Source organism: Calonectris borealis, chromosome 37 (genome assembly GCF_964195595.1).
Source record: "Calonectris borealis chromosome 37, bCalBor7.hap1.2, whole genome shotgun sequence".
In the NCBI taxonomy this organism is placed as follows: Eukaryota; Metazoa; Chordata; class Aves; order Procellariiformes; family Procellariidae; genus Calonectris; species Calonectris borealis.
The window spans coordinates 351768-372954 of record NC_134348.1 but is presented as its reverse complement, the minus strand read 5'-3'; the positions used below and the strand labels follow the sequence as shown (position 1 = coordinate 372954).

At 71.3% G+C, this 21187-nt stretch overlaps 3 protein-coding genes across 6 annotated transcripts; all 3 read left to right on the top strand.

Moving 5' to 3' along the window:
- Positions 1-784: 784 nt before the first annotated feature.
- EML3 (EMAP like 3) lies at positions 785-7814 on the top strand (the record flags this gene model as incomplete). Its single annotated transcript, XM_075135137.1, has 16 exons — positions 785-954; positions 1042-1111; positions 2550-2660; positions 2735-2830; positions 2923-3057; positions 3147-3285; positions 3360-3511; positions 3775-3900; positions 3987-4118; positions 4782-4849; positions 5093-5181; positions 5272-5369; positions 5470-5557; positions 6215-6313; positions 6404-6534; positions 7464-7814. Coding segments are annotated over 16 exons (1899 nt in total), but the record flags the coding sequence as incomplete, so codon positions are not given.
- A 133-nt stretch (positions 7815-7947) lies between these two features.
- Positions 7948-18826, top strand: MTA2 (metastasis associated 1 family member 2). 4 transcript variants are annotated; one of them, XM_075135198.1, is made up of 20 exons: positions 7948-8372; positions 9658-9725; positions 9847-9940; positions 10418-10535; positions 10636-10699; positions 10799-10916; positions 11006-11108; positions 11187-11286; positions 11377-11565; positions 11657-11731; positions 11861-11919; positions 12022-12119; positions 13574-13802; positions 13872-13961; positions 15061-15263; positions 15857-16005; positions 16483-17350; positions 17430-17620; positions 17693-17890; positions 18654-18826. In XM_075135198.1, exons 1-20 carry the CDS (start codon positions 8345-8347, stop codon positions 18822-18824), a joined length of 3213 nt encoding a protein of 1070 aa, XP_074991299.1. In that variant the 5' UTR covers positions 7948-8344; the 3' UTR covers positions 18825-18826. The 4 variants fall into 4 exon arrangements, with proteins under 4 accessions (XP_074991299.1, XP_074991302.1, XP_074991301.1 ...); XM_075135201.1 differs by lacking the exons at positions 17430-17620; positions 17693-17890; positions 18654-18826 and adding an exon at positions 13345-13484 and having other exon boundaries at positions 15061-15206; positions 16483-16896; XM_075135200.1 differs by lacking the exons at positions 17430-17620; positions 17693-17890; positions 18654-18826 and adding an exon at positions 13345-13484 and having other exon boundaries at positions 15061-15212; positions 16483-16896.
- Positions 18825-20967, top strand: LOC142074525 (speckle targeted PIP5K1A-regulated poly(A) polymerase-like; the record flags this gene model as incomplete). The annotated part of the gene is made up of 5 exons (XM_075135211.1): positions 18825-19213; positions 19299-19408; positions 19484-19606; positions 19699-19791; positions 19866-20967. Coding segments are annotated over 5 exons (1794 nt in total), but the record flags the coding sequence as incomplete, so codon positions are not given.
- Positions 20968-21187: the final 220 nt, after the last annotated feature.

Genomic DNA, 21187 nt, shown 5'->3' with positions numbered 1-21187 from the left:
ATCCCTCTCTGGGGTCTCCATCTGGGGGGCCCCATCCCCATCCCTCTCTGGGGGGTCCTCATTCCTCTCTGGGGGTCCCTATCCTTGGCTCCATCTCTCTCTGGGGGTCCCCATTTCTCTCTGGGGTTCCCATCTGGGGGTCCCCATCCCTCTCTGGGGTCTCCATCTGGGGGGCCCCATCCCCATCCGTCTCTAGGGGGTCCCCATTCCTCTCTGGGGGTCCCTATCCTTGGCTCCATCTCTCTCTGGGGGTCCCCATCCCTCTCTGGGGTTCCCATCTGGGGGTCCCCATCCCCATCCCTCTCTGGGGGTCCCCATCCCTCTCTGGGGGCCCCATCTGGGGGTCCCATCTGGGGGTCCCCATCCCTCTCTGGGGGCCCCATCTGGGGGTCCCTAGCCCCATCCCCTCTGGGGGGTCCCCATCCCTCTCTGGGGGTCCCCATCTCTCTCTGAGGGTCCCATCCCTGTCCCCATCCCCATCCCTCTCTGGGGTCCCCATCTGGGTGTCCCCATCCCTCTCTGGGGGTCCCCATCCCTCTCTGGGGTCCCCATCTGGGTGTCCCCCTCCCTCTCTGGGGGTCCTCATCTCTCTCTGAGGGTCCCATCCCTGTCCCCGTCCCCATCCCTCTCTGGGGTCCCCATCTGGGGGTCCCCCTCCCTCTCTGGGGGTCCCCATCCCTCTCTGAGGGTCCCATCCCCATCCCCCTCCCTTTCTGGGGGTCCCCACCTGGGGGTCCCCCTGCGGGGGGGGTGGGGGTGGTCTCCCCACCCACCGCACCCGTTGCGTCCCTTAACGAAGCCCAGCTACGGGTACCGGGGCCGGGACAGCCGCTCCAACCTGCACGTGCTGGCCTCGGGCGAGCTGGTTTACTTCATCGCCTGCGTGGTCATCCTCCTGCACGTCCCCCGCCGCCGCCAGCGCCACTACCTGCGCCACAGCGACTGCGTGCGCTGGTGAGCCCCGGGCGGGGGGGGTCCCCCTCTTCTCTCCCTGTGTGTGTGTGTGTGTGTCCCCCCCCTCACCCCCTGCCGCCCCCGCAGCCTGGCCGTGCACCCCGACCGCCTCCGCGTCGCCACGGGGCAGGCGGCCGGCGTCGACAAGGACGGGAAGGTGCGGGGGGGGTGGGATGGGGATGGGGATGGGATTGGGATGGGGATGGGGTGGGGATGGGGATGGGATGGGGTGGGGATGGGGATAGGGATGGGATGGGGATGGGATGGGGATGGGGATGGGGATGGGATGGGATGGGGATGGGATGGGGTGGGGATGGGGATGGGATTGGGATGGGGATGGGATGGGGTGGGGATGGGGATGGGATGGGATGGGATGTGATGGGGATGGGGATGGGGATGGGGATGGGGATGGGGATGGGGATGGGGATGGGATGGGGATGGGGATGGGATTGAGATGGGGATGGAGACAGGGATGGGGATGGCATGGGGACGGGGATGGGGATGGGATGGGATGGGATGGGATGGGGATGGGATGGGATGGGATGGGGTGGGGATGGGGATGGGATGGGATGGGGATGGGATGGGGTGGGGATGGGGATGGGGTGGGATGGGATGGGATGGGGATGGGGATGGGGATGGGATGGGGTGGGGATGGGGATGGGATGGGATGGGATGGGGATGGGATGGGGATGGGATGGGGTGGGGATGGGGATGGGATGGGATGGGATGGGGATGGGATGGGGTGGGGTGGGGATGGGGATGGGATGGGATGGGATGGGGATGGGGATGGGATGGGATGGGGATGGGATGGGGTGGGGATGGGGATGGGATTGGGATGGGGATGGGATGGGGTGGGGATGGGGATGGGATGGGGTGGGGTGGGGATGGGGATGGGATGGGATGGGATGGGATGGGGATGGGGATGGAATGGGATGGGATGAGACAGGGACGGAGACAGGGATGGAGATGGGATGGGGACGACGATGGAGATAGAATGGGATGGGATGGGGATGGAATGGGATGGGGATGGGGATGGGGATGGGGATGGGATGGGGATGGGGATGGAATGGGATGGGATGAGACAGGGACGGAGACAGGGATGGAGATGGGATGGGGACGACGATGGAGATAGAATGGGATGGGATGGGGATGGAATGGGATGGGGATGGGGATGGGGATGGGATGGGGATGGGATGGGACAGGGGTGGGGATGGAATGGGACAGGGATGGAGACAGGGATGGGGATGGCATGGGGACGGGGATGGGGATGGGGATGGAATGGGACAGGGATGGAGACGGGGATGGGGATGGAATGGGACAGGGATGGAGACAGGGATGGGGATGGGATGGGACAGGGAGGGAGACAGGGATGGAGGCAGGGATGGGGCTGGGCTGGGCTGGGCTGGGCTGGGGATGGGAATGGGATGGGATGGGGATGGGATGGGATGGGATGGGGATGGGATGAAGATAAGAGAGCCACAGGGACAGGATGGGATGGAGACAAGGACAGGACGGGCTGGGGCTATGTGTCCCCCCACCGTGGGACGGGATCCCCCCCGGGACCCCCTGCCCCCCGACCCGCGCTGTCCCCGCAGCCGCTGCAGCCCATCGTGCACATCTGGGACTCGGCCACGCTGCTCACGCTGCAGCAGATCGGCCTCGGCACCTTCGAGCGGGGCGTGGGCTCCCTCGCCTTCTCCACCGCCGTGAGTCCGCGTCCCCCCGTCCCCCCCCCGTCCCCCCCGTCCCGCCTCCGTCCCCCTCACCCCTCTCCCCCCAGGACCAGGGCGCCTACCTCTGCGTGGTGGACGACTCCAACGAGCACATGATGTCGGTGTGGGACTGCGCCCGCGGCACCAAACAGGCGGAGGTGAAGGTGAGGGGACCGGATGGGGGGGACCCCAGCATCCGAGGCGGGGGGTCCCAGGCCTCCAGGCTGACGGTTTTCTCCCCCCCCCGACCCCGCAGAGCACGAACGAGTCGGTGCTGACGGTGGAGTTCAACCCCCAGGACAGCAGCAGCATCATCACCAGCGGCAAATCCCACGTCTACTTCTGGACCTGGAGCGGGGCCACCCTCACCAAAAAACAGGGCATTTTTGGGGTGCGCGGGGTGCCCTAGGGGGCTGGGGAGGGGGAGGCGGATGGGGGGGGCCGGGTTCGTGCTGACGCTGTTACCTCCCCTCCCCGCAGAAATACAAGAAGCCCAAATTCATCCAGTGCTTCATTTTTGACGTCGCCGGGGACGTGTTGACGGGTGATTCCGAGGGCAACATCCTGACCTGGACCCGCGCCGCCGGGGACGGCCGCACGTCGGGGAAGGGTGGCAAAGGTGGGGGAACGGGAATGGGGACGGGGGGACAGGGGACCACGGGGCGGCTGCGGGGGCTGACCCCGGCTCCGCAGAGACGTACCAGATCGGGCAGCAGACCCGGGCGCACGAGGGCAGCATCTTCGCCCTGTGTCGCCGGCGAGACGGGACGGTGCTGAGCGGCGGCGGCAAGGACCGGCGGGTGGTGTGCTGGAGCCCCGCGCTGGCCCTGCTGCAGGAGGCCGAGGTGGGGGACCCGGCCCCCCCCCCCCAAAACCCTCCCTAGTTCCCTTAAAATCTACCCTAGCCCCCCAAAACCCGCTCTAACCCCCAGAACCTGGTCCCCCAGCTCCCCGAGCGCTTTGGGGTGGGGATGACCGTGAAGGGGGGGGGTTTTGGGGTGTCCCCCCTGACTCCCCCAACCCCCAGCTCCCCGAGCGCTTTGGGGTGGGGATGACCGTGAAGGGGGGGGGTTTTGGGGTGTTCCCCCTGACCCCCCCTGACCCCCAGCTCCCCGAGCGCTTCGGGGCGGTGCGAACCATCGCGGAGGGACCCGGGGACGAGCTGCTGGTGGGGACGACCCGCAACGCCCTATTGCGGGGGACGCTGGCCGCCGGCTTCACCCCCATCGTGCAGGTTGGGCCGGGGAAAGAGGGGGGGAGTGTGTGGGGGGTCTTCCCACCATGGGGATGGGGTGATGACCCCCTCCCCGTCCCCCCCAGGGGCACACGGACGAGGTGTGGGGCTTGGCCACCCACCCCAGCTCCTGCCTCTTCCTCACCTGCGGCCACGACCGGCAGCTCTGCCTCTGGGACGGGCAGGAGCACGCCCTGGCCTGGAGCCTGGCGCTGGAGGTGGGGGTACGGGGGGGCAGGAGGCTGGTATGGGGGTACAGGGGGGCTGGGGGGGGCAGGAGACTGGTATGGGGGTACAGGGGGGCTGGGGGTGGGCAGGAGGCTGGTATGAGGGTCCAGGGGGGCTGAGGGGGCAGGAGACTGGTATGGGGGTACGGGGGGTCTGGGGGGACCAGGGGGCAGGAGGCTGGTATGGGGGTGCAGGGGGGAGCAGGGGGCAGGAGACTGGTATGGGGGTACAGGGGGTCTGGGGGGACGAGGGGGCAGGAGGCTGGTATGGGGGTACAGGGGGTCTGGGGGGACCAGGGGGCAGGAGGCTGGTATGGGGGTGCAGGGGGGACCAGGGGGCAGGAGGCTGGTGTGGGGGTACAGGGGGTCTGGGGGGAGCAGGGGGCAGGAGGCTGGTATGGGGGTACAGGGGGTCTGGGGGGAGCAGGGGGCAGGAGGCTGGTATGGGGGTACAGGGGGTCTGGGGGGAGCAGGGGGCAGGAGACTGGTATGGGGGTACGGGGGGTCTGGGGGGAGCAGGGGGCAGGAGGCTGGTATGGGGGTGCAGGGGGGACCAGGGGGCAGGAGCCTGGTGTGGGGGTCTGGGGGGTCTGGGGGGGCCGGTGCCCGCCGGGGGGCTGGTGCCCGCCTGGCCTGACGCCCCCGTCCCCCCAGGACACGGGGCTCTGCGCTGACTTCCACCCCGGGGGGCAAGTGGTGGCCGTGGGGCTGCTGACGGGGCGGTGAGTGACGGGGGACAGCGGGGGGGGCCAAGGGGGGACATGGGGGACGCTGACAGTGGCCAGGGGGGCCATGGTGCCACGGGGGGGGGGGGGGGGGGACAGTGCCTGGGGGACAGGGACACAGGGGGGCCGGTGCCCTCAGCCTGCCCGACCCTGCGGTCCCCCTGTCCCCCCCGGTCCCCGCTGTGCCCTTGTCCCCCCGTGTCCCCCCCCCGCCCCCCCGTGTCCCCGCTGTCCCCGCAGGTGGCTGGTGCTGGACACGGCGACTCAGCAGCCGCTGGCGGGGGGCTCGGACGGGAACGAGCAGCTCTCGGTGGTCCGGTTCTCCCCGGGTGAGCCCCCCGTCCCCGTGGCAGAGGTGGGGGGGGGGGGGGGACACAGGGTCCCCCTCCCTGTCCCCAACCCCTTCCCCGTCCTCGCAGACGGCTCCTTCCTGGCCATCGGCTCCCACGACAACTTCATCTACATCTACAGCGTCACCGACGGCGGACGCAAGTACACCCGCTTTGGGCGCTGCGCGGTGAGAATCGGGGGGGGGCGTGGGTTGCTCCGGGGGGTCCCTGCTGTCCCCCCGGTGTCCCCAACATCCCCTCCTGCCCCCTCCCCCAAACCCCCCACAGGGCCACTCCAGCTTCATCACCCACCTGGACTGGTCCAAGGACGGGCGCTTCGTCATGTCCAACTCGGGGGACTACGAGATCCTCTACTGTGAGTGGGGGGAATGGACCGGGGGGGCTGGTGGGCACCCCCTTAACCTGCTGGGAACCCCCAGGGGCTGGTGGCACCCCCTTATCCTGCTGGGACCCCCCAGGGGCTGGCGGGCACCCCCTTAACCTGCTGGGACACCCCCCAGGGGCTGGTGGGCACCCCCTTAACCTGCTGGGACCCCCCAGGAGCTGGTGGGCACCCCCTTATTCTGCTGGGACCCCCCAGGGGCTGGTGGGCACCCCCTTATTCTGCTGGGACCCCCCAGGGGCCGGTGGGCACCCCCTTAACTTGCTGGGACCCCCCAGGGGCTGATGAGCATCCCTTTACCCTGCTGGGACCCCCCAGGGGCTGGTGGGCACCCCCTTATCCTGCTGGGACCCCCCAGGGGCTGATGAGCATCCCTTTACCCTGCTGGGACCCCCCAGGGGCTGGTGGGCACCCCCTTATCCTGCTGGGACCCCCCAGGGGCTGGTGGGCACCCCCTTAACCTGCTGGGACCCCCCAGGGGTTGGTGGGTCCCCCGTTACCCTGCTGGGACCCCCAGCGTGGGGGCATTGGCATGCGCCCTGTCATCCCCTGGGACCCCCCAGGGATGGGGGGCTGGTGTGCACCCCCTCATTCTGCGGGGGTCTCACTGCCCCTGTCCCCCCCACCCAGGGGACGTCGCCGGGGGCTGCAAACTGCTCCGCAACCGCTTCGAGAGCCGGGACCGGGAATGGGCGTCCTACACCTGCGTGCTGGGCTTCCACGTCTTCGGTGAGCCTGGGGGGGCCAGGGGGTGGGGGCGGGGGGATTTGGGGGGGTTCTGGAGGTCCCCTTGACCCCCCCCCACCATGTCCCCTGCAGGTGTCTGGCCCGACGGCTCGGACGGCACCGACATCAACTCCCTGTGCCGGTCCCACCACGAGCGCGTGGTGGCCGTGGCCGATGACTTCTGCAAAGTCCATCTCTTCCAGTACCCCTGCGCCCGCCCCAAGGTGGGCTGGGGGGCCGGGGGGGGGCCGGACCCCCGGTGGAGTGGGCTCGGGGGGGGCCAGACCCCTGGCTGGGGCAGGCTGTGGGGTGCCAGACCCCTGGGTGGAGTGGGCTAGGGGGCTGGAGGGGGCCCCCGGCGGGGGTCCTGACCGCCAGGTGGGGTGGGCTGGGTGGCCGGGGGGGGGGCCAGGGGGGGTCCAGAGCCCTGGGTGGAGTGGGCTCGGGGGGTCCGGACCCCTGGGGGGGGTGGGCTGGGGGGCTGAGGGGGGGCAGACCCCTGGGTGGGGTGGGCTGGGGGGCCAGGAGGATCCGGAGCCCTGAGTGGGGTGGGCTCAGGGGGGCCAGACCCCTGGGTGGGGCAGGCTGGAGGGTGCCAGACCCCTGGGTGGGGTGGGCTGGGGGGCCGGGGGGGGGCCCAAGGGGGGTCCAAAGCCCTGGATGGGGTGGGCTGGGGTGGCCCAGGGGGGGTCCAAAGCCCTGGGTGGGGTGGGCTGGGTGGCTGGGGGGGGCAGACCCCTGGGTGGGGTGGGCTGGGGGGCCGGGGGGGCCGGGCTGGGGGGGGACAGGGGGGATCCATAGCCCTGGGTGGGTGGGCTCGGGGGCTGGGCTGGGTGGCTGGGGGGACGGTGGGTGCTTGCAAGGGGTGTGCGTGGAACATGTGTGCAAGGGGAGGGCGTGTGCGTGGAACACGTGTACGGGGGCGTGTGCGTGGAACATGTGTGCGGGAGGCGTGTGCGTGGAACACGCGTGCAAGGGGAGGGCGCGTGCACACAACACGCGTGCAAGGAGCCGCCCTGGGCGCGCCGGCCGGCCACGCGTGGGCACGCGCTTGTGCCCGGTGTCCGGGCTGGAGACGTGTACGTGTGAACACGCTTGTGCACGGGAACCGGGCTTGGCCGCGTGTGCTCACGCCCCGCCGCGGTCCCCGCAGGCGCCCAGCCACGTGTACGGGGGCCACGGCAGCCATGTCACCAACGTCCGCTTCACCCACGACGACGGCCACCTCGTCTCCCTGGGGGGCAAGGACACCAGCGTCTTCCAGTGGCGGGTGCTGGGGGGGCCACCGCCGCCCTGCAGCCGCTCGCCCTGCGCCCCGGAGCCTGGGGGGGACCCCGACCCGCGCTGAGCCGCCCCCCCCAGCTTCCTCGGCCGCTTCCTCTTCCTCCCTCCCTTCCTCGCCCTTTTGGGGACCAAGGTGGGGGTGGGGGGGGGCTTGGCTCCCCCCCCGCCGCCCGTTTTCACGCTGCACTGTGAGAGGCACCAATAAAGCCTGGGGTCAGGGGCCCGGCTCCGCCTGCTTCCTGCCGCCGCGGAAACGGCCGCCCACTTCCCGGAAGCGCCGGAGATTGCCGAGCCGGCCCGAGGTTCTTCCCACCGCTTCCTCTCCAGCCCCCGACCCCTTTCCGGAAGCGCTTCGGCTCTGGCGGAACTTGCCGAGCCCCTTCCGGAGGAGCCCGAGGCTTCCCGAAGCTCTTCCGGAGTGGCCCGAACCGGCGCCGAGGAGTCCCGAGGCTTCTCCGGAGGTGCCCGAGGGCGGGCCGAGGCGTCCCGAAGCTCTTCCGGAGGGGCCCGAGCCCTCGCCGAGGAGTCCCGAGGCTTCTCCGGAGGTGCCCGAACCCTTTCCGAGCCTCTTCCGAAAGGTTCCGAGGCCTCTCCGGAAGCGCCCGAGGCCGCGCCGAGCCTGTTCCGAAGTCGCCCGAGCCGTTCCGGAGGCGCCCGAGCGGGTCGTGCCGGTGCGGAGGCGGCGGGAGCGGGAGGCGATGAAGCGCGGCCGGGGCCGGGCCCGGGGGTAGCGCGGCCGAGCGAGCGGCCATGGCGGCCAACATGTACCGTGTCGGCGGTGAGCGGGGGCCCGGGGGGTGGAGGGGGAGCGGGGCCGGGGTCGAGAGGGGGCTCCGCGCCTGTGAGGGGACGGGGGGTCCCGTGAGGGGATTAGGGGGATCCGTGAGGGACCGGGGGGCCCGTGAGGAGGAGGGAAGGCCCTGAGGGGAGAGGGGTCCCTGAGGGGAAGGGGGGGGGGGCCGTGAGGGACAGAGGGGCCCGTGAGGAGGAGGGGGCGTCCCGTGAGGGGATTAGGGGGATCCGTAAGGAGGAGGGGGGCCCTGAGGGGAGGGGGGGCCGTGAGGGGAGGGGGGGGTCCCGTGAGGGGATTAGGGCGGCCCATGAGGAGGAGGGGGGCCCTGAGGGGCGGGGGGGGGGGGTCCCGTGAGGAGATTAGGGGGGCCCGTGAGGAGGAGGGGGGCCTGAGGGGAAGGAGGGCCGTGAGGGAAGGAGGGGGGGCCCTGAGGGAGGGAGGGGGTCCCGTGAGGGGATTGGGGGGGCCTGTGAGGAGGAGGGAGGGCCCTGAGGGGAGGGGGGGGGGGGGGTCCCATGGGGGACGGAGGATCCCGTGAGGAGGAGGGGGGGCCCTGAGGGGAGTGGGGGTCCCTGAGGGGAAGGGGGCGGGGGGGCCGTGGGGGACAGAGGATCCCGTGAGGAGGAGGAGGGGCGTCCCGTGAGGAGGAGGGGGGGCCCACAAGGGGAAGTGGGGGGGGCCCTTGAGGGGATTAGGGGGGTCCGTGAGGGACGGGGCGGGGGGGGGGGGCACTGTGAGGGGAACGGGGGTCCCTGAGGCCCAGAGGTGGGTGGTACTCGGCCCCCCCACCCCCCCGTGTCTGTGAGGGGTCCCTGGGGGGCAACGCCATGTCTCTGACAAGAGCGACGCACGAGGGGAGAAGGGGGAGCCCCGGCTTCTTGGGGGGGGGCATCCCATCCCCCCTGTCTGTGGTGGGGGGGAGGGCCCGTGTCAGTGGGGGGTCCCCTGGTCTGAAAGGGGGGCCAGGAATGGGGGAAGGGGGGGTGGCTGCCTTTTGGTGAGGGAGAAAGGGGGTCCCAGTGTCCCCGAGGGGAAGGGGGGGGCTGTGTCTGCGAGGAGCAGGGACTCCCCGAGGGGCCGGGGGGTCCCTTGGGGGGCAGGGGAGCCCCATGGGGTAAGGAGGAGCCCCCCATGCCCAGCTGTGTCTGTGAGAAGCCCCCCCCCCCCCATTTTTTTGAAAGGAAAAAAAGGGGGCCCCTTGCTTGTTAGAGAAAGAGCGGGAGGCTGCAGGGGGGTCTCCCCTCACCCCCCCCCTTTTTTATTCCTGCAGATTACGTCTATTTTGAGAACTCCTCCAGCAACCCCTACCTCGTCCGCCGCATCGAGGAGCTCAACAAGGTGAGGAGCCGCCTCCCGGGAATGGAGAACCCCCCCCGCCCCGATTCCCTGGTGGGGGGGGGGCTTCCTCTGCCCCCTCCTCACCTTTGTGCCCCCCCCTTGTCGTCCCCCCCGCCCCCAGACCGCCAACGGCAACGTGGAGGCCAAGGTGGTCTGCCTCTTCCGCCGGCGGGACATCTCCAGCAGCCTCAACAGCTTGGCCGACAGCAATGCGCGTGAGCGCGGGGTGCTGCGCCCCGGCGGGGGGGTGCGCGGGGGGTGGGGGGGCTGCGGCTGCGCCCCTCCCTGCCCCGGAGCTGGGGGGTGTGGTGGTGGGGGCGGGGAGGGGGAGGCAGATCCCGGCTTGCCGCCGGGGCGTTCAGTTCCCTGAGGGTGCTTGAGGGCTGGGGGGGGGGGGTCCATGACACCCCCCCTCCTGATTGCGCTGCCCTTGACACCCCCCTGGCTGGCAGAGCGGCCCTGATGGGGGGGGGGTGTTTGGGGGGGCTGCCCCACCCCCACCGGGCTTCCCGTGCGTGTGTGAGCAGGGCTGGGCTCCCCCCTCCCGCCCCCCCTCGGCCTGGGCTGCTGCCAAAATCCCGGGGGGGGGCTGCCGGGAGAACAATGCACCTCCCTGCTTGACGGTGGTGACGGGGGGGGGGGGGGGCCCCCCTTTCTCTGACACCCCCCCTGCTTTCCTTGCTGGCGCCCAGGCGAGTTCGAGGAGGAGTCCAAGCAGCCCACCATGACGGAGCAGCAGCGTCACCAGCTGAAGCACCGCGAGCTTTTCCTCTCCCGGCAGTTCGAATCGCTGCCGGCCACCCACATACGGTGCGTGCCGAGGGTGGGGGGGTCCGGAGAGGGTTTTTTGGGGGGGGGGGGTTCCTTACCGTGACGCCTCCCCCCCCCCCAACACCTCTCCGCCCCGCAGGGGGAAGTGCAGCGTGACGCTCCTCAACGAGACCGACATCTTGGGCCAGTACCTGGAGAAGGAGGTGAGCCCCGTGCCCCCCACAACGCTAAGGTGGGGGGGGCTGATTTGGGGTGCCCCAGCTGAGCCCCCCCTCCTCCTTTCCGCTCCCCCCCCCCGCCAGGATTGCTTCTTCTACTCGTTGGTGTTCGACCCCGTCCAGAAAACCCTCCTGGCCGACCAGGGCGAGATCCGGGTCGGCTGCAAGTACCAGGCGGAAATTCCAGACCGGCTGGCCGAAGGTGGAGGCGGGGGGGCTCTGCGGTGGGTGGGTGGGGGGCACAGCGGGGTGGGGGGCACAGCCTGACCCCCCCCCCCAAACTCACCCCAGGTGAATCGGACAACCGAAACCAGCAAAAAATGGAGATGAAGGTGTGGGACCCCGACAACCCCCTGACGGACCGGCAGATCGACCAGTTCCTGGTGGTGGCACGGTGAGCTGGGGCCGGGGGACGTTAGGGGGACGCTGGGGGGCCCCCCGCTGACACCCCCCCACCCCCCTCTTCCCCCAGAGCCGTCGGGACCTTCGCGCGCGCCCTGGACTGCAGCAGCTCCATCCGGCAGCCCAGCCTGCACATGAGCGCCGCCGCCGCCTCCCGGGACATCACGCTGGTGAGGTTTGGGGGACCGGGGGGACCCCAACTCCACAGCTGGGGGGCTCTTTTTGATCCCCCTCCCCTTTCTCTGCCCCCTCCCACCCAGTTCCACGCCATGGACACGCTGCAGCGTAACGGCTACGACCTGGCCAAGGCGATGTCGACGCTGGTGCCGCAGGGGGGGCCGGTGCTGTGTCGCGACGAGATGGAGGAATGGTCGGCTTCCGAAGCCATGCTTTTCGAGGAAGCGCTGGAAAAGTACGGGAAGGATTTCAACGATATCCGGCAGGATTTTGTGAGTTGGGGTGGGGGAGCACAAGGGTGGGGGGGCGAAGGGGGGCCCCCCTACTTCAGGACGAGGACTCGCTCCCCTCTTCTCCCCGCAGCTGCCCTGGAAGTCCTTGGCCAGCATCGTGCAGTTCTACTACATGTGGAAGACCACCGACCGCTACATCCAGCAGGTAACCGGAGGGGGCTGCTGCGATTTTGGGGGGGCTGCTGCCGTTTTGGAGGGCTGCCGTGGTTTGGGGGGGCTGCCGTGAGCCCCCCACTGTGCCACCCCCCCATCTTACCCCCGTCTCTGCTCGCAGAAGAGGCTGAAGGCAGCGGAAGCGGACAGCAAGCTGAAGCAAGTCTACATCCCCACTTAGTGAGTCGGGGTGCTGCTGGGGGGGCCCGGACACCCTCCTAGGCCTGTTGGGGGGAGCACAGGACCCTCCCGACCCCCCCTGAGCCCCCCACTTCTCCGCAGCACGAAGCCGAACCCCAACCAGATCATCTCGGTGGGCTCCAAACCCGGCATGAACGGGGCCGGCTTCCAGAAGGGGCTGACCTGCGAGAGCTGCCACAGTCAGTGGGGCGGGGGGACGCGGGGGTTTGGGGGGGTCCTGGGGCGGGGGGAACGGGGGGGATGCTGGGGTGGGGTCCTGGGGTGGGGGAAATGGGGGTCCTGGGGCGAGGGGAACGGGGAGGGGGGGGTCCTGGGGTGAGGGGAACAGGGGGGACGCTGGGCTTTGGGGAGTCCTGGGGTGGGGGAAATGGGGGTCCTGGGCTTCAGGGAATGGGGGGGGGACGCTGGGGTGTGGGGGGTTCTGGGGCGGGGGAAATGGGGGTCCTGGAGTGGGGGGTCCTAGGGCAGGGCAAATGGGGGTCCTGGAGTGGGGGGCACCACTGGCTCTGGGCAGGAAGAGGGGGGCTGAGGGCAGCAGGATGGGGGGGGGGTAGATGTGGAGGGGGGGGGCTATAGGGGTGGGAGGGAGGCCTGGGTGGCAGTGGGGCAGGAGTGGGGGTGTATAGGGGATGGGGGGCAGCAGGGCAGCTATAGGGGCTGTGGGGCAGGAGCAGGGGCGTATAGGGGATGGGGGGGCAGCAGGGCAGCTATAGGGGCTGTGGGGCAGGAGCAGGGGCGTATAGGGGATGGGGGGGCAGCAGGGCAGCTATAGGGGCTGTGGGGCAGGAGCAGGGATGTATAGGGGATGGGGGGCAGCAGGGCAGCTATAGGGGCTGTGGGGCAGGAGCAGGGATGTATAGGGGATGGGGGGGCAGCAGGGCAGGTCTAGGGGCTGTGGGGCAGGAGCAGGGATGTATAGGGGATGGGGGGGCAGCAGGGCAGGTCTAGGGGCTGTGGGGCAGGAGCAGGGGCGTATAGGGGATGGGGGGGCAGCAGGGCAGCTATAGGAGCTGTGGGGCAGGAGCAGGGGCGTATAGGGGATGGGGGGCAGCAGGGCAGCTATAGGGGCTGTGGGGCAGGAGCAGGGGCGTATAGGGGATGGGGGGGGCAGCAGGGCAGCTCTAGGGGCTGTGGGGCAGGAGCAGGGGCGTATAGGGGATGGGGGGGCAGCAGGGCAGCTATAGGAGCTGTGGGGCAGGAGCAGGGGCGTATAGGGGATGGGGGGCAGCAGGGCAGCTATAGGGGCTGTGGGGCAGGAGCAGGGGCGTATAGGGGATGGGGGGGCAGCAGGGCAGCTCTAGGGGCTGTGGGGTGTTGGCAGCTCCCCCGGGCGGGCAGCAGAGCCGCAGGGTCCCCGTGCCCACCCCGGGGGGGGTCTCCACACCCACCCCCGGCCCCCCACAGCCACCCAGTCTGCCCAGTGGTACGCCTGGGGCCCCCCCAACATGCAATGCCGCCTCTGCGCCTCGTGCTGGATCTACTGGAAGAAATACGGGGGGCTGAAGACCCCCACCCAGCTGGAGGGGGCGGCCCGCAGCGCCTCGGTGAGCCCCAGGGCGGGCTGCGGCGGGGGGGGGGCGTGCCGAGCCCCCACCCCCCTGACCCCCCCCCCCCCCAACCTCCCTCCTCGCAGGAGCCGCATTCTCGGGGTCACCTCTCGCGCCCCGAAGCGCAGAGCCTCTCCCCCTACACCACCAGCGCCAGCCGGGCCAAACTCCTGGCCAAAAACCGCCAGACCTTCCTGCTGCAGACCACCCGCCTCACCCGCCTGGCGCGCCGCCTCTGCCGCGACGTCCTGCAGCCGCGCCGCGCCGCCCGCCGCCCCTACGCCCCCATCAACGCCAACGCCATCAAGGCCGAGTGTAGGTCGACGGGACACGGCGGGGGGGGGGCGGGGGGGCTTCTTCGCGCTGACCCCCCTCCTCCCGCAGGCTCCATCCGTTTGCCCAAGGCCGCCAAGGCTCCCCTCAAGATCCACCCGCTGGCCCGGCTGCCCCTCGCCGCCATCGTCAAGGAGCTGGGTGAGGGGTCTGGGGGGGGCGGTCCTTGGGGCTGCGGGGATGTAGCGGGGGTCCCTGGGGGTGTGGGGGGTCCCTGGGGGTGCGGGGCCTGGCCCCTGGGGTGGTCCCCGGGGCTTTGGGGCCTGGGGTGGGGGTCCCCAGAGATGTGGGGTGGCTGGGGGATGTAGCAGGGGTGCAGGGGGTCCTGGGGGTGTGGGGATGTAGCGGGGGTCCCTGGGGGTGCAGGGGGTCCTGGGGGTGTGGGGATGTAGCGGGGGTCCCTGGGGGTGTGGGGGGTCCTGGGGGTGTGGGGCCTGGCCCCTGGGGTGGTCCCCGGGGCTTTGGGGCCTGGGATGGGGGTCCCCAGAGGTGTGGAGTGGCTGGGGGATGTAGCAGGGGTGCAGGGGGTCCCTGGGGGTGCGGGGATGTAGCGGGGGTCCCTGGGGCTGCGGGGGGTCCCTGGGAGTGCGGGGCCCCCTGGGGGTGCAGGCCTGGCCCTGGGGTGGTCCCTGGGGCTTTGGGGCCTGGGGTGGGGGATGTAAGGGGGTCCCCAGTGGTGTGGGGTGGCTGGGGGACGTAGTGGGGGTCCCCGGGGGGCTCCCCAGGACGCTGGGGTGGGGGATGCAGGGGGGTCCCCAGAGGTGTGGAGTGGCTGGGGGATGTAGCGGGGGTCCCTGGGGGTGCGGGGGGTCCCTGGGGGTGCGGGGCCTGGCCCCTGGGGTGGTCCCCGGGGCTTTGGGGCCTGGGGTGGGCGTCCCCAGAGATGTGGGGTGGCTGGGGGACATAGTGGGGGTCTCTGGGGGTGCAGGGAGGGATCCCTGGGGGTGTGGGGCCCTGGTGTGGGGGCTGCAGGGGGGTCCACAGGAGTGTGGGGTAGCGGGGGTCCCCGGGGGTGCAGGGGAGGTCCCTGGGGGTGTGGGGCCTGGCCCTGGGGTGGTTGGGGGGGTCCCCAGAAGTGTGGGGTGATGTGGGGGGGGGGATGTCAGGGGTGTGGGCTGGCTGGGGGCCAGCTGGGGCTGGATTTTGGGGCTCTTCCTGGGAGCTGTGGGGTGGGGGGGGGGTCCTGGGGGGAGCCGTGGGGCAGCCCCTGACCCCCCCCCCCCGCCCCCCCCCCCCCCAGCGGCACAGGCCCCCCTGAAGCCGAAGACGCCGCGGGGCACCAAGACCCCCATCAACCGGAACCAGCTGAGCCAGAGCCGGGGGCTGGCGGGGCTGGTGGGCAAAAGGGGCTACGAGGGGGCCGGCGAGGGCCACCGCCCCCCCCGGGTACGGGTACGGGGCGCTGGGGGGCTACGAGGGGGCGGCGAGGGCCACCACCCCCCGGTATGGGGGCACGGGGGGGCGGGGTCTCCCTGGGATTGACAGGGAGCAGGGCCTGTGGGAGCGGGGCTGGGGTTGGCAGGGGGTGGAGATGGGGGTGATTGACAGGGGGTGGGGGCTGGTGTGATTGACAAGGGGGTGGAGCCTGGGGTAAGGGGTTGGGCTGACTGGGGGGTCTGGGGTGAATGACAGAGGGTGGAGCCTGGGGTTGATTGACAGGGGGTGGAGCCTGGGGTAAGGAGTTGGACTGGCTATGGGCAGACTGGGGTGATTGATGGGGGTGGAGCCTGGGGGTGATTGACAGGGGGTGGGGCCTGGTGTGATTGACAGGGCTGGAGCCTGGGGAAAGAGGTTGGACTGGCTGTGGGGGGCCTGGTGTGATTGACAAGGGGTGGGGCCTGCAGGAATAGGGCTGGCCCTGATTGGTGGGGAAGGGACTTGGGGGCGGTGACTGGGCCTGATTGACAAGGGCGGGGGATGCACTGGGGCTGGGGCGGGCTCTGGGCTGACTGACAGTGGCGGGCTGGGAGGCGGGGCCGGGGGGGGGAAGACGGCGTGTGATTGGCGGAGGGGCGGGGCCTGACGCTGCCGCGCAGGTGGGGGCCTCGGGCCTCCCCTTCTCGGCCAACGGGCGCCCCCTGGCGGCGGGGCTGCGCGCCGGGCCCCCCCCCGCCAGCAAGCGCCAGAAGCTGAACCCCGCGGACGCCCCCAACCCCGTCGTCTTCGTGGCCACCAAGGACACCAGGTGGGGGGGGGGCTGGGAGGGAGAGGGGGTTCTGGGGGGCTATGGGGGGGAGGGGAGGGGATCCGGGGGGCCGTGGAGCCAAGGGAGGGGGGTTCTGGGGGGCTATGGGGGGGAGGGGAGGGGATCCGGGGGGCCGTGGAGCCAAGGGAGGGGGGTTCTGGGGGGCTATGGGGGGGAGGGAGGGGATCTGTGGGGCCATGGGGGGGCTATGGGGTGTGGGGGGGATCTGGGGGGCCGTGGAGAGGAGGGGAGGATATGGGGGGGGCCATGGGGCGGAAGGGAGGGGATCTGGGGGGCCATGGAGCCAAGATGGGGGGGGATCTGGGGGGTTATCAGGGGGTCTATGGGGTGCCATGAGGCAGGGGGGGATCTGGGGGGCTATGGGGAGGAGAGGGGGATACGGGGGGGCCATGGGGCAGAGGGGGTGGCCGTGGGGCGCCCCCTCCCGCTGACACCCCCCTCCCCGACCCCCCCCAGGGCGCTGCGGAAGGCGCTGACGCACCTGGAGCTCCGCCGCGCCGCCCGCCGCCCCAACCTGCCCCTCAAGGTGAAGCCGGGGCTGCCCCTGCGGCCTGGGGGGGCCCTGGCGCCCTCCGCCCCCCCCCACCCCGCCAGCACCTCAGAGCCCATCGTCCTGGAGGACTGACCCCCCCCTCCCCCCGCCACCGGGCCACGCCCCTTTTGTATTTTTTTTATTTCCATAGAAACCGCGCGGGGGAGGCGGGGGGGAGGGGGGAGGGGTCGGTGCCGGTCCCGGTCTGGAGCCCCCCCGCTGCCCCCCCCCCCGACCCCCGCGGGCCCCTTTTGTACGTGGAGCAACGCCCCCGGTTTTGTATCTCGGGCTGTCCCGGTTCTGTAGCGACAGGAAATAAAACCGACGATTTTTCTTCAGCGGGACCCAAAAACCGGCACCGGGGCGGGGGGCGGTGCTCCGGCTGGAACGCTTCCGGCGGGTCGCGTTTCCCGGGGGAGCTGGGCACGGGGCGGGCCGCTTCCGGCGGACGCTCACTGGGGGAACCAAGGTGGGACGGACCACTTCCGGCGGACGATCACTGGGGGAACCAAGGTGGGACGGACCACTTCCGGCGGACGATCACCGGGGGAACCAAGGCGGGACGGACCGCTTCCGGCGGAAGTTCCCCCAGGGGGAAGCGGAGGCGGGAGGTCGCCGGTGGTGGTGCGGGGAGGGAGGGCCCCGGTACCGGGCCCGGCCCAGCCATGGACGCGGGCGCCGACCCCGACCCCAGCGTGGAGCTGGGCTCCGACCCGGTGGCGGACCCCGACGTGGAGACGCTACCGCGGGGCGGGTTCCGCTGCCGCCTGTGCCAGGTCTCCGCCGCCAACCGTGAGTGCGGGGTCCTCCGGTGGCGGGGATGCGGGGGGCTCCGGGGCTCCGGTTGACGGCGCTGCCCCTCCCCGCGCAGGGCCGAGCCTGGCGGAGCACCTGCGGGGGAAGAAGCACCAGCGGCTGCGGAACCTGCGGGCCGAGCGCCGGGCCCAGGAGCGGCGGAGCCTCTTCGTCAGCGGCTTCACCCGCGGCACCTCGGGCGCGGAGCTCGCCGAGTACTTCGGGGCCTTCGGGGACGTGGCGGGGGTCGTGATGGACAAGGAGAAGGTGGGGGCGAGCCGGGGGACCGGGGCGGGGGGCTCCGGGCCGGGGCTGACGGTGTCCCCCCCCTCCGCCCAGGGCGCCTACGCCATCGTGGAGCTGCGGGACGCCGCGGGCCGGGAGCGGGCGTTGGCGGAGCCCCAGCACGGCCTGGCCGGGCACCGGCTCCGCGTCCGCCCCCGGGAGGAGAAAGACTTCGCCTACGGCTCCCCGGGGCGCAGCCCCCGCCGGGAGCCCCCGGGCCGGCTGGAGCAGGCGCTTTGCCAGGCCCCCGATGTGAGGGGGGGGGCGGGGGGGGCTCTCCTGGGGGGTCCCGGGGGTTTGGGGGGGTGTCCCGGGGTTTGGGGAGGGGTCCCAGAGCTCTCCCGGGGATTTCGGAGGTCCTGGGGCTCTCTCAGGGGTTTGTGAGGGGTCCCCAGGGTCCCTGGGGTTTGGGGAGGGGTCCCGAGGCTCTCCCAGAGGTTTGAGGGGGGGGTCTCGGGGCTCTCCCGGGAATTTGGGGGGTCCCAGGGGTTTGGGGAGGGATCCTGGGGCTCTCCCAGTTGTTTGTGGGGTGTCCCTGGGGTTTGGGGAGGGGTCCCAGGGCTCTCCCGGGGGTTTGGGGCCTCCCGGGGATTCGGGGAGGGGTCCTGGGGCTCTCTCAGGGGTTAAGGGAGGGTTCCCTGTGTTCAGGGAGGGGTCCTGGAACTCTTCCGGAGCTTTGGGGGGGGTCCCCGGGATTTGGGGAGGGGTCCTGGGACTCTCCCGGGGGTTTGGGGCCTCCCGGGGATTCGGGGAGGGGTCCTGGGATTCTCCCAGGAGTTTGGGGAGGGGTCCTGGGACTCTCCCGGGGATTTGGGGGGTCTCTGGAAGTTTGGGGAGGGATCCCAGGGATTTTGGGGGGTCCCTGTGGTTCAGGGAGGGATCCCGGAGCTCTCCCAGGAATTTGGAGGGGTCCTGGGGGTTCAGGGAGGGATCCTGGGGCTCTCCTGGGGGCTTGGGGGGCTCCTGGGGCGGGGGGGACGCGCCCCAGGACCGCGGGTGACGCGGGTCCCCGCAGGTGGACGCCCAGATGTCGCAGCTGGTGGGGCTGCTGGAGCTGAGCGAGGACGAGCGGCGCGTGCGGCACCTCCTGGTGACGCTCTTCCAGGAGGTCTTCACCGAGTTCTTCCCCGGTGAGTCTCCTCCTCGCGCCCCGGGCGGCCGCCGCGTTCCTCGTGCGAGCGCGTGACGCGGCCGCCGCGTTCCTGGCGCGCGCGGCTCCGTCTCTCCCCGCCCAGGCTGCGCCGTCGTGCCCTTCGGCTCCTCCGTCAACGGCTTCGACGCCCGCGGCTGCGATCTGGACCTGCTGCTGGACCTGGAGCCCACCAAATCCCTCCAGGCCTCGACACGAGACGTTCCCGGCGTCGGATCCGGCTCCGGCGCGGAGGATTCCATCCTGAGCGACATCGATTTGACGGCGACGCCGGCGCCGGAGGTGTTGGAGCTGGTGGCGGCCGTGCTGCGACGTTGCGTGCCGGGCGTGCGCCGCGTCCGTGCCGTGCCCGCCGCCCGCCGCCCCGTCGTCAAGTTCTGCCACAAGCAGTCGGGGCTGGCGGGCGACGTCTCCGTCGACAACAGGTCTGGGGGCGCGGGACTTTGTGGGGGGGGGGTCTTTTCCCTCCGGTGACGCCTCCTCCTCCCCGTGACGCCTCTGTCCCCGCAGGCTGGCGCTCCTCAACACGCGGTTCCTGCGGCTTTGCGCCGAGGCGGACGAGCGCGTGCGGCCGTTGGTCTACGCGGTGCGGCTCTGGGCCAAGCGGCAGGGCCTGGCAGGTGAGGGCGGGGGTGGCGGGGTCCTGCCCGGCCCCCCCGGCGAACGCGGGGCAGCTCTGACGTCGTCTCCCCCAGGAAACCCCGCCGGGGGCGGACCCCTCCTCAACAACTACGCCCTGACGCTGCTGGTGCTGTTTTTCCTGCAGACGCGCAGCCCCCCCGTGCTGCCCACCGTCGCCCGGCTGCGTGACTTGGCAGGTAGGGTCCCTCCGTCCGTCCGTCCCTCTGTCCCCTCGCGCACGGGGCCCCGCCGTGCCGGTGCTCCTCCTCTCAGGGCCGCTCTGCTCCAGGGGACGAGGACCGCGCCGTCGTGGGTGGATGGGACTGCAGCTTCCCCCGGGACGCGACGTCGCTGGAACCCAGCACCAACACCGAGAGCCCCGGTGAGTGCCGGGCGCGGGTTTCCGGGAGGGATCCCGGCATCCCGGCGCTTCCCTCACCGCTCGCTCTCCCGCAGGCTCGCTGCTGGCCGAGTTCTTCCGTGTTTTTGGCGACTTCGATTTCCCCGGGCAGGTGATCTCGCTGCGGGAGGGCCGGGCGCTGCCGCTGCCGCCCCCCGCCACCCCCGAGGCCGGCGAGGGGCTGAAGCTGGGACCCCTCAACCTGCAGGACCCCTTCGAGCTGAGCCACAACGTGGCAGCCAACGTCAACGAGAAAACGGCGGCGCGTTTTAGGCGTTGTTGCCGCGACGCGGCCAAGTATTGCCGCAGCCTGCAGTACCGCCGTAAATCCAGCAAGGGCCGGGTCTGGGGGCTGACGCGGCTCTTCCAGCCGGGCGCGGTGGAGCCGGGGGCGGCGAGCGCCGGCGCTTTCCTCATCTCCATTCCATGGGATGCCGGCGGCGGCGGTGGCGGCTCCCCGCAGCTCTGCCGTGGTCGCGGCCCCTGGTTCCGGGAGGTCTGCGCCGCCGTCGCCTTCGTGCTGAGGGACGTCCTCAAGTGCAGCTGCGCCGCGGGGAAGCCGCCGAAGGCTCCCAGCGAGGAATCCGGGCTCCCGGGGGACGCGGCGGCGTCCGAGGAGCTGCCCACGGGACCGGCCGCGGAGGAAGCGGCTGCAGCGGAGCCGCCGTCGGTGGGCTCCAAGCGTCACCTGCCCGAAACCAACGGCACCGGGAAGAGAGCGCGGACGAACGTCCCCGAGGAGGCGGCAAACTGGAGCTGCGCCGTCTGGCACCGCGTGTGGACGGGCCGACGCCGCGTGCGCCGGCAGCTGCAGCACGGGGACGGCCCCGAGGGGCCGGAGGGCGACGAGCTGGAGCTGGAGCAGAAGGTGTCGGAGGCCATCGTGCGGCAGGAGGGTCCCGGGCGGCCGCAGGAGCCGCTGCTGCGCTTCGAGGCCAGCGCCCGGGCGGCCGGTACGCGGGTGCTGCTGCGTCTGGTCCCATCCCCGGCTCCTCCCGGGCCACTTTTTCAGGACTTTTTCCACTTTTTGCGGAGTTTCCTGCCCGCCACGGTGCGGCGGCGCCTGGACCGGGGGTCCACGGGGGGTCCGGAAGCCCGGGACGGTGGGGACGGGGGGTTGTTTTCTACATCCTGAGTTTTTTGCAGTAAAAGGTCTGTTTCGCAGCCGTGTCCCGCGTGGATTCTCCTTGGGGGTGGGAGCTGCGTCCCCATGAGTCCAGGGTGGGGATTTTTGGGGGAGAGAAAGGGAAAGAAAGGAGAGCTCGGAAAAACGTAGAGCAGGGGGCGCGTTAGAAACCGGGGTCAGGGCTGCGCCCTCCAAGCGTGAATAATTTTATTTCTTAAATTTTCCTTATTACAAGTGTCGGAGAATCCGGGC